Here is a 12,137-nt window from a genome sequence, read left to right as displayed (position 1 = left end):
AAAAGTGGAGAGGAGTTATATAATAGATATAGAATGGTAAACAAGATAGGTAATGGTATATAAGAAGAGCATGAATTCAATTGAAGTCCATACAAAAAGAGGTAATCTGGGGCCAAGTTACTTTCTAAAAGGAAGTTTTATGTTTTTATGTTTATGTCTTATGTGTGTGTGTTCAATTAAGAATTAAATAATAAAATCTCAGAGGAAGACTAGATGAGAACAATTACAAACAAGCCAGAGGAAAATATAAATGTGATGATTGAATAGCAGATAAATTAGAAAGGAAATATGATTGAATAATGATTAAAGAGAAACAATGTGGAATTTGGTAAAGGGAATTTACGTGTTTATATGGAAATGGGATAAATTATAAATATGTGATATAAAACAATGTGTTACCTGCCTTGTAAAGATTTACAATGGAAAGAGGTTTTATGTTTTTAATGTTTAATGGTGTTTTGTTTGTTTGTTTGTAAAATCAATAAAACTTGTTTTTTTTAAAAAAAAGAATGAGAGAAAAAGAACCTTGGTTGAATGAAACAAAAGAAATCAAAACTGTTTGGAAATCACATGAAAACCATGGGGATAAATAATAGCAGTGAGGCGAGACAGGAAGATCCACTCTGTACACTTGCAGAGTCAATTGTCTTTTGGCTCTTCTTCAATCAGAAGAAGTCTCCATTTGTGATCATGAAGCATTTTTATAATGTAGTACCGTTAAGAATTCCTGCTGCATGCACTGGTTTCCATTTACCCCCTATGTTAGGGGAGGACAAGATATCTCTAATGGCAACACAGGGATCTAATACTAAATTTGGCAGCAAAAGTATCCATTTTCAGCAGCATAATTTTGCAGGATTGCTTTTCTCAAAAATTTGAATCTAAATTGCTGTTCAGTGTGATTCAGTAATATGTCTTCTCACTAAACTGCTTAATTGCCACACAATTTTCACACAATTAACATATAGTAAAGATCAAATCATTTGGCGTCTTTTAATTGTGCATTCTTTAAAACTGCTTAAGTTCTCTTTCATCACATGGGTTAGACAAGCCTCCCAAATGCTCATTTAGGAGCATTGGAAAGAGTGGAAATCAACCAACCAACCAAACAAAATGAAAATGATTTCAAAGCTTCAGAGTATGTGCTGGGAATTACTAAAAGGGTATCGTACCAGAAATAACTTTATATTGTGAAATACCAGACAATATGTTTCTGAACATTTGCTGTCTGGAGAACTTCTCCCACAGGATAGCAAAAAGTGCCATTTATAAATATATCCTTCCTTAGCATACGATTTTACCCCTTCTATCAAAGAATCATTCTGACCCCCTTCCCCCAATCACTAATAAAATATAGCTTACACATTTCTATGCCTGAATATACAGGTGTTACTAACATTGTAATTCAATTCTGTGTTTATTTGAAAGCAAATCCTCCTGTGCTCACTAACTCTATGCAAAGTGCATTTGCCTTCCATCTTGGGTTTACCAACTCATCCATTGATTCCGTCCCTATATAGCAATGGGCAGAACAGCATGTATTTTGTATATTTTTGCACAGTGAAAATAGCTACTTAGGCTATTATTCTTCTCTGCAATTCTTCCTCCAGTTTCAGCAATTTTAACCGCTCAGCTGGAGGAGTTGCAAAATAGGTTTTCTGTTCTTCTGAGTATTTATCTTTTACTTCAATAATATCCCGATAGCTCCAGTCCTGCCAGTGAAAATTGAATTTCTCTAGTAGTTCTATTCTTTTTTCTTCTGTTGGTACACAATCAATAGGGCTTTTCTGCAGCAAGAAGGGTACCTTGATATCTGGGAAAAGCAGAAGACCCCGAATTGCAAACCAACCTCCATAAGAGGGGTGAATACAAACACCATAGATCTTCTGAAATGAAAGAAAACAAGTTTAAGACATGATGCTCAAAGATGCTCAAATCCTATGCAGAAAAAAGACAATGCTGACTCGGTACATGCATCATGTTAATCCTTCGATTGTTAAACATAATACAATAGCTGAATTCACACAACACCTTATGTCTAAAGTAAATAAACTACTGTCAGGATTCTGGCAGATACTCCAATTAAATCATGAGCCTCGAGCCATATTCCCAAAACTGCAAAGGATTTATTAGAAGTTAACATGCGGACATTAGCCTGGGCATAGCCGATTCTGAGATACGTAATTCACTGTCACCCTTGATCCTGCTTTCCCCCCCACCCCTCTGGGTGTATCATCCAATGAAACACGTCCATAACCAAGAGTCATCAATCATGCTCTCCAATTAGATTTTTGCCTGGCAGAAGCTTCAGTCGTCTAATCAGTCTCTGAAGAAAATATGAATGGAAAGGGCATTGGTACTTACCTGACACGCCCATTCTCCTTGAGCTTGCGAAGAGCATCCAGTAGTGGGAGGTGCTTCAGTCTCTGCTTGTTTAGGCTGGGCTTAATTTGCGGAACGCTCCTCCTCCTCCACGGGACTCCTCCCCAGTATTCCCCAGTTTTGGTGAAGATGAGAGAAACAAACACCCTTGCCCATAATACGGTAAAAATTTGTTGGCCGAAACAGGATCCCACCAGATGGAAGAGGGTGGGGCTGGATGCTCTTTGCAGCTCAAAGAGAACGGGCATGTCAGGTAAGTACCAACGCCCTTTCTCCCACGAGCTGCTCAGAGCATCCAGTAGTGGGACATACCAAAGCTTGGCCTGTCCTAAGGGAGGGACTCCGTCTGTCTTGGGATCCCCTCCTGGTCCTTGTGGACCCATTGCAGAACCCTTCTGCCAAAGGAGGCCTCGGCTGATGCAAACACATCTATTTTATAACACCTAATGAAAGGCGATCAAGAGGCCCAGGTTGCGGCACAACAGATGTCAGTGATTGGTACCTGCATGGCCCATGCTGCCGATGTTGCGGCACTCCTTGTTGAATGAGCTGTTATGTCCCTGGGCACCTGTAGTGATTGAGTCTGATACGTTTCGCTATTGTGGCCCGTAGCCAACAACCTATTGTGGAGGATGAGACCTTGCATCCCTGATTGTTGAGCTGAAAAGACACAAATAAAGCTTCTGTTTTCCTGAAAGAGGCTGTGCGGTGAATATATATTCACAACGCTCGCCTCACATCCAGCCGATGCCATTGTCGTTCCAGCCCTTGGGATGGCCTGGGACAAAAATTAGGACGTATCATTTCTTGTGCCCTGTGAAAGGCTGAATTAACTTTGGGTATGAATGTAGGATCAGGATGAAGGATGACCCTGTCGGAATGGAAGACGCAAAGATCTTGTCTGATCGACAAGGCTGACAGTTCTGAAATACGACGTGCAGAAGTGATCGCTACAATAAAACTACTTTATACGTCAGAAATTGGAGACTTGACGATTGCAAAGGCTCAAAAGGGCACTTAGTGAGTGCAAGAAGGACCTTGTTAAGGTCCCAAGTGGGATAATGGTGAACCGTTGACGGGCCTAAGTTTGTGGCTCCTCGAAGGAAACACTGTATGCATGGATGACGGGAAAGAGATAGGAGATCTTCATAAGTGACGACTGATGCCAAGGCTGCCACTTGTCTTTTCAAAGTATTAGGTGATAATCCCCTGTCAAGCCCCTCTTGTAAGAACTCTAGGATTTGAGCCACAGATGGAGAAATGGGATCAATTTGAGACTTGGTACACCATTTGCAGAAACTGGACCACGTGGCATTACAGATGCGAGTTGTTGGGGGACGTCTGGCAGCTTGGATGGTGGCGATAACTCTGTTGGAAAACTTTTCGCTCTTCAGACGACTCCGCTCAACCTCCAGATGGTCAGGTGGAACTATTGAGGGTCCGGATGTTGAAGGAGCCCTAGGGTTAACAAGACCCTGTCTGGAGGAATTCTCCATGGTGATACAGATAGACTGCGGAGGTCTGCAAACCACGACCGTCTGGGCCAGTAGGGAGCTACCAGAAGCAGCTCTGCCCTCTCGTCGAGCAGCTTCTGGATGACCTTGGGGATCAATGGAAATGGTGGGAATGCATACAGAAGCCCCAGGGGCCAATGGCAACGGAGCGCATTGAAATTCTCCGCTCCTTGCGAGGGGTATCTGGAAAGAAATCTCTGGAGCTGAGCGTTGAGGGGGGAAGTGAACAGGTCTACCACTGGCTGCCCAAACGTCCTGACCGCCTCTTGAAAGAGGGTCGGATGGAGACGCCACTCCGATGGATCTATCATGGCCCTGCTTAGCCAATCGGCCTGTGTATTCGACAGTCCTGAAATGTGTTCTGCTCTGATGGAAATCAGGTTGCTCTCTGCCCAACGACACAAATGCTCCGTTTCTCGCATGAGGTGTTTCGACTGAGTTCTCCCGTTTGTTTATGTGAGCTTTTGCGGTTACGTTGTCAGTCAATATTAATATGTGTTGGTTGCGTACCTGTGGAAGGAAGCTGCGGAGAGCCAGGTGTACTGCTCGAAGCTCCAGCCAGTTTATGCTGCACAATTGTTCTATGGAGGACCAGCAGCCTTGGGTTGTGAGCGATTGAAAGAGAGCTTCCCATCCAATTAGGCTAGCATCGGTGGTGATGGTAAGTCTGTGGGGCTCTTTGAATAGGCAACCTTTGTTTATGGCTGGTCTGGTCCACCAGAGGAGAGAGATGAGGACCTGTGATGGAACTTTGACTTTGTATTTGGAGTTGCTTCAGCCGGATTGCTGGTACGGGAGCAGGAACCACTGGAGGGATCTAGTGTGGAGTCAGGCCCAAAGAATAATAGATATACATGAGATCATCTTGCCTAACAGTTTTGATAGATCAGCTAGGGACACCCTCCTATGAACCCTGATCTCCTTAACTAATTGATGAATGCTGTTTTGTCTATCTGGTGACAGGAAAACTTTGCTTTCCACTGTATCTATGACTTCTCCCAGATGGATTAATCGAGTCAAAGGTGTTAAATGACTCTTTTCCCAATTGATTGAGAACCTGTGTAGTTGTAGGGAGTGTAATGCGGTCTGAGTATCTATGACTGATTGAGGAACAGAAGATGACAAAAATAAGATATCATCGAGGTAACACTGCAGTCGTATGGGGACACCCCAGACATGAGCAGCAAGGGCTGTGAGAACCTTTGTGAAGGTCCTGGGGGCAGAGGGTAGTCCGAAAGGAAGAGCCACATATTCAAAATGGAGATTATTATAACAGAATTGTAAAAATTTATAGTGGGAAGGCCAAATTGGAATATGTAAGTATGCCTCTGTCAGATCTATGGATGTAAAGACGTTACCTTTTCTGACACCAAGTAAGATAGATTGCAGGGTGTGCATTTTAAATTTGTGATATACTAAAAATTGATTAAGGCGTTTCAAATCCAAAATTGCTCTCCACCACCCTGAACTTTTGGGAAAAACGAAAAGATGTGAATAGAAACCTTGCCCTCGTGGTCGGTAGCTACTGGTTGGATGGCTCGTATGTCCAGTAGTGCTGAATAGCTGTCTCCATAAGATTTTGTTTAACCGGATCTCTGGAAAGAGGGCACGACATAAAGTCTGCGGGAGTGGATTGAAACTCCAATGCGAGGCCGAATCTGATTATGACTCTGACCCAGGAATCAGACGTTGAGGAGTCCCATTGGTCCGTGAATAATTTAAGGCGGTCGCCAATGGGAGCCGGGTCCATGGGGTTATCTTGGACGCCAGAAAGATCTATTTCCCGCTCCTCAGAAGGATTTCTTTGGTTGGCCACCCCCTCTGTTCCTATCCCCAAAGTCTGACCTCTCTGGCTGTTGCCCTGGTTGGAAAGGTGAGGGTATCTGGTTAAGAATGGTCCCTGATAAAAGGGCCGAAAGGATCCCCTCTGAAAGGACTGAGGGTTTCTAGGGTCTGACTTCCGATAAAGGGAGGATAAAATTTTCTTTTTGTTTCGAGTCTCAATGAGTAGCAGATTGACGGAAGGGCCAAACAGTCTGTCTCCCGCTAGAGGAGATGAAGCGAGCTTGCATTTATGTTTAATATCCGCTTGCCAATTCTTTAACCATAGCAAGCGTCGCGCTGTGACATGTGAAGTAATGGCTCTGGCTGAAAACTTAACTGCATGAAAGGTTACATGAGCTGAGAATTCGGCGGCTGCTATAAGCTTTGCAATGTTTTGGTGTGCTCTACTGTTAGAGTTGGGGACATGCTCCCGTAATAGCCGGAGCCATCTAAGGGAAGAACAGGTAAAGAAGGAAGTGGCTGTGGCCACTGATGGCCCACGCATCAGACTGATGGGCCCTGCATAGGACTAACTCGGCCCATTTGTCCTACGGCTTTAATGCCTCCAGCGCCTCACTGGGAATGGACAAGGATGCTAATCCCACAATGGGTTCGTCTACCTCAGGAGTATTCAACAATTTTAAGAAATCTGGGGCCAAATTAAGGAATTTCCTGTCATAACCAGTGGGGGGCGGGTACACTGCTGCAGAAGCCCACTGTTTCTGTACCAGGTCTGCAAACATGTGAGGGACTGGAATCACGTCTGCCTCGACTACAGGTTGGGTGAAGATGAGATCCTCTGGTCCCTCGTCTGACGGAGTTGGAATGGTAGAAGGGCCGGCTTGTCCAGTCACGCAGTGTTTATGGCCTTGAACAATAGAGATTTGAAAAGTTGTGGCCGGAACAAGACTGTAAATATAGGTTGGTCGGGAACAAGGCCCTCATCCTAAGACATCCCCCTTTCTAAGGGGTCTTCTTCCGACATGGCCGGGTCAGTATCATGCATTGATTCTGATTCACTCTGGTCCATCTGCTCAATGTGTTCCACCTCTTCCGCCTCTTCCTCCTGCTCCTCCTCCTGCTCCTCCTGTAGGAGCATACCCCCTTGAAACTGTACCTGGGTATAGTGTTGCAAATCATACTCAGTGGGTGCAGGATGATCCCTGGTCAGAACCACATGTTGTAGGCCTGCTGCAATTCCCTGACGGATAGCCATCTCCATCCAGGTCTTCATTCACTCTGGCACATCGTCTGGAAGAGATTGTTCCTGTCAAAGACCGGAAGCCGTTGGTGTGAACGTCACTTCGGGTATTCTTCGCATGGTTGGTGATTGAGCTGACTGGGCCTGTTGACTCTGGGGAGCCACGCTGTGCCCGGATGAGAGGGAGAGATCTAGGGGGGTAGGAGGGAGGAAAGAGGAGGATGGCTCTGGACTGTGGGGTGAGGAAGCTTGAGAGGTCCTGTGTGCCTCCCATGTGCACTTATCTATTTGTTTTTCCAGTGCCTTACGGCGCCTGTTGGCATCCTTTTCTGATGCCTTAAAAGTCCCTTTTTTTTAATTAGGATTGTGTTGAGATTTGGACTTGCCCCTTGAGGTTGAGGTGTGTGAACCACTATCCCTTGCCATTTGATTGTGGAATGAACAGTATCCTCGTTATTTAATGCTATATTGTGTCAGCGGTTGGCGCGCCCAGGGACCTGGCCAAGAATGGACAGGGTGCCCTGAAATCCAATCCCCCCCCCTTTTAAAATATGGATATCTGCTTCAAAATTGAGTTGTATCTCAACAAATAATTTATTATTGTTATGAAATTGCTAGTATTATTATATTGGTATGATTCATATGATTATCTTAGTATTATTATTATCAGAGCGTATGGGTATGCAAATATATATCAAATTTGGATGTCCCAATCAGCCAAATTGAGAATGCCAAGCAGGCCAAATTATCACTCACAGGCCTTCAACAGCTTCCCTGCATAGGCAGACGCTGGCCTAGGTGCTCGCTGTTGTGCCGCTGGATAGGGAGAATTGTGAAGGTTGAGCCAACAACATGAATTAACAAAGGCCTCAAATAGGTTGGAAACGAGGTTGAAATAATTCCTTGGGGTATTTTGTGTAAAAATCCCCTTCACTCTGGAATAAGGATTACCTCACACAGTCTATTGAATTAGCACTCAACGTGGCCACGCGGTCCCTTCTCAGCAAAAAAATGGCAACTGGAATTATTTGTGGCGCACGCCCCAGCAGCAATCTCCCGCCGAGAAAAGGGATAAGCTCCAACAGCCTTCCCTTAGGGCTAAACCAGCAGGGAGGGATGAAAATAACCAGGCGATCACACCTCCACCCCTAAGCGGTGTTCTTGGGGGGAAAAAAAAACACCAACCTACGATACGATTCAGGAGAGAGCGAAAGAGAAAAAAGCCACGCCATTTAAACGTTAAAACGGCTTGGCGATCATAATGGCAAGGGTAGGGCTAGCGGTTGAGGGGGCAGAATGAAATCGAAGCCTCCTTGCGTTTAGGAGCGCAAGGAGCGCTTCCTGATAATGCGATCCCCGATGGCCAGATGACAAAGGCAGTGTCGGTAAGTAAAAGAACAATTGTTAGAAGGAGACGAAATTGACTATCTGCAAATCTTAACGAGAATTGTCCTGTTTCAGCCAAGGATTAATGAAAAGCACTGTCTATCTCTCACAAGGCTGAGCCAAAACTGGGGAATGCTGGAGAGGAGTCCCATGGAGGAGGAGGAGCATTCTGCAAATTAAGCCCAGACTAAACAAGCAGAATGTACAGTACTTTTGATTCCACACTGCTGCTTGCTCTTTGAAACTCTCCCCCATCTTCTTTCTGTTGACAACTATAAAATGTGTGTACAAAATGTTTTATGAGTTGACAACTACATTAAATAGATAAATGGCTACAATGTTATGTTTTTCAAAAGGTAACTGTGGAAGTTTACTAACAGGATTTGGCCTGGAGTTTTCTACTGCAACGATTTTTCAAACCCTCACACCTATAGAAACTTGCCTTTCAGTTACTTTAAGAAATAGTTTCAAACAAAGTTGAAAACTAGTAATGAGAGGTTCCTTTTGTCCCATTATTACATAAAGTGAAACAGGTTTGCATAAAGGCTTTTGAAATCATATATCGCTTTGGAAAAACAAAACAAATTAGGCTCCTATTTGACAGCAGTATACAAAGTAGGTTACTAATTTATTGTCAAATAGTACAACTAGAAATCTATGAATATTAACTTGAAAATAAATCCACTAAATTCAGTGGAATAATTCCCAAGCAAGAATATGCAAAAATTGTTACCGCAGGAGAATGGCAAATTTATCAGACAAAGGGTCATAATTATTCTTGGGGGAGAATATCAGGAACTACTTGTCAAATGGGGACAGAGACAGAGATACCCCTATTCTCCCAGCTGTTATTCAAGTCATTCAGCCATTATACATGTCTACACCAGAATATAATATTTAATAAACAATAAACCTGAGTTCATTGTTACGTACTCTCAGAGAAGTGAGTACTTGATTAGTTCTTTACAGTATTTGGTTGTGAATATTTTTAAACATTAGATTTAATATCTAATTTTTAAATGATACATGTATTTTTATTACTTGATCTTGGTTTTCTCTCAAAAAAACTGAGGGAAGGTATCCCAATTGTTTAATTGCTGTGTTGTTTCCCTACAGGAAAACCAGGACTTACATTTTGGAACTAAAAATTTGCTATTTAAGCTATGAAACAGTCAGGTGCAGAATAGTACTAAACATCTGTTTTCAAAAACAGAAATAATCTAGAAGTTGGCTCTCAACTATTTGTACCATAAGATTGATAATGTAAATACATACCTAATCTGACTTTCATTTGTATGGGAATATATAAAATAAGTGGTCAATTATCAAGCTATAATCCCCTTCTATCTTGCCAACCCTGTTAGACAATCCTTTAGGACACCTTAATATTTATCTGCCACATGCAGTGAAACAAGCTCTCTATATTTTCATTCCTAACAGATCAAATCATAAAATCAAAACTAGTCACACCTGCCTATATTCCAGATGAAGATATATATAATATACATTTATCATTAGAAAGAATTTGAATCCCACAACTTTATTTTTTAAAAAATCAAGTTATTTTCAAAAGTAACTTTTTAAATAATTTATGGAACATTATTAGATGCTGAGAAAAATTTCAAACTTTGGAGGCAAAATGTGCTGAAACTTTAAAATATAATCAGATCCTAGGCAACCGCCACTATTCCACAATGGATGTTGGAGATTTTTATTTCTTTTTACTCCCAATCCATGTCAACATATTTGAAAAACCTAACAAAACATATTGTACTAAAGAAAAATAATTGGTTTACATTGATCTCCAATTTTATAATCTGTCCAAGGGAAGAATCTTGCATTACACCATAGAATTAGATATGTAAGTGCAAGATGCAAGCTTGATAATAATACAAGTGGAATGGAAGAGGAAATCAGGTACATAATCTGTAAAACATACTCGATCCTTCTGAATTGATAAAATCAGAAATGACCCATCAGTTCTCAAAGAAAAAAAATCTGTCCTGCTGTTCTCAATCTGCTTACTTTTTCTCCCCAGGAATCTCGATGTACATCTTTTCTCTGATAGAGGTATGCAGCTCCAGCCACATGTGCTGCTGTTTGGGCCAGGAATTTGGGCTTCCTATTGGGCAGGATCTCATAATCATACATGATATCCATCTTCTGGTCAGCAAGACTCTGGAAAGAAGAGTTTCTATTACAAGTGAACCTGCAACGTAAAGGAATAGTGGCTGCAGATATGTGTAGAAATGTAAGAAGCATTTCTACAAGCTCCTGCCTCATCTAATGATATGAAATGGTGATGAAGAAGTTACAGCTTCTGGTAAGATTTGAAGTACATGGCATTGTATTGTCTCAGATATCATTGATTTTTAGCTTGGGATTCCAGAAATTATTTCATCAATCCCTTTAAAAAAATTCATAGGCCTTCTCCTGCATAAAAGAAGTAAGACCTTCAATAAGTGGTATATAAACAGTGCCAAAGTTTTTTTTTTAAAAAGTCTCCACACAAAGGTTTTGTTATTTTTTGTTTGCATACATATTAAACTGAGGCAGTTGAATGTTATCAATTTGAATTAACATTCTAAACATTGGAAGGTGGAGAAACAAGAAAAACTACTCTGAAGGGTCAAATTTATTGGTAATTACGTTTGTATAGCACTAACTTAACTATAGCTAAGCAAAGTCTATCACTCTATCACAAAGTCCATCTGGGTGGTTATAATAGGTAGATTGAAGCGAACTGAAGCAAAGCAAAGAAAATTATCCTATGCCAGAAACTTAACAACCATAATTGCCTCTGTGTGTAGAAGTAACCACTCAACAGATATGTGTATAATGGAAAGCTGTGTTGTTAAGTTTGCACACCTGTCAAACCATCTTCAAATTTGAACAAAAGGCATAAAAGGTAAAATCATGTCACATGACATAAAGGCATTATGATGATGGAGTAATTTATTTAATTATTTATAAATTTTATTGGCTGCCCACCTCATCTCAGCGTAACTCTGGGCAGCTTACAATCATGTTATTGCTTATAAAAGAATCAAATAATAAACTCCACAAAGTCTTTCTGCCAATTGCATCAGCATATTGTGAGTTTTGTACAAAGATAATAACTAAAACAAATGTCTGAGGCAACTATTTGCTCCACAAATAATTTCCTAAGAAAGTGATATACTTGTCCAGAAAGATAATTTTCTATGTCCCTCTTATTATATAGAAAAGCATATTTAAGTTGTTACATTTGAAAACAACTTTGTTTTCAAGAATGATGTTTGTTTGTGTCTGCTTGCAGATATAATTAAATAACGTTCATCTTTGTACTAGTTTTTTTCCTCATCAAAATTTCAAATATTTTGAAAAATTATCCTTCATCTTTAGCCAAAAATGAATTAAATCATCTCTGTGTAATATCACCACACGGTTCCTAATCCCAATAAAATTAAAAACATAACCATGATTTCTACAAATTAAAATGCAATCAGAACTATGAAAGATATGCAGTCTCTTTTATTTAGGTTTTTAGTGATAAAAATGTAAATGTGTGCTTCCCTAAAGTGCAACAATGTGACTCAGTGTTTTCTTTTATATTTTTGGCAACTTTAAGATGTGTGGGCCTTAACTCCCAGAATTCCCCAATGAGCTAACCTAATGGGATTACCATATCCGTTAGTTATTTTCATGGACATACCAGAGCAATCATATATGAATTACAAAACTCCAGCTTACAAAGAGATGGCAGCAAAGAGATACAGAAAAGCCTGATTCTTTGTTGTCATTCTAATCTATCTGTGATTATTGGATTCTTGGGCCTGATAAGTGCTTTG

At 41.0% G+C, this 12,137-nt stretch overlaps 1 protein-coding gene across 1 annotated transcript in view; it reads right to left on the bottom strand.

Moving 5' to 3' along the window:
- Nucleotides 1-968: 968 nt before the first annotated feature.
- Nucleotides 969-12,137, bottom strand: part of MMACHC (metabolism of cobalamin associated C) — an 18,954-nt gene continuing 7,785 nt past the window's right edge. The window contains exons 3-4 of the mRNA XM_026707027.2: nucleotides 10,333-10,485; nucleotides 969-1,886 (exon numbers count right to left, since the gene is read on the bottom strand). Coding sequence (XP_026562812.2) covers nucleotides 1,575-1,886; nucleotides 10,333-10,485 — 465 coding nt within the window. The 3' untranslated portion in view covers nucleotides 969-1,574. The remainder of the gene's footprint in view (nucleotides 1,887-10,332; nucleotides 10,486-12,137) is intronic.

The sequence above is a fragment of the Pseudonaja textilis genome, chromosome 3, assembly GCF_049901715.1.
Source record: "Pseudonaja textilis isolate UNSWEBS1 chromosome 3, rPseTex1.2, whole genome shotgun sequence".
In the NCBI taxonomy this organism is placed as follows: Eukaryota; Metazoa; Chordata; class Lepidosauria; order Squamata; family Elapidae; genus Pseudonaja; species Pseudonaja textilis.
Note: the sequence above shows the minus strand (reverse complement) of the source record. Positions and strands in the feature narration are given on the sequence as shown.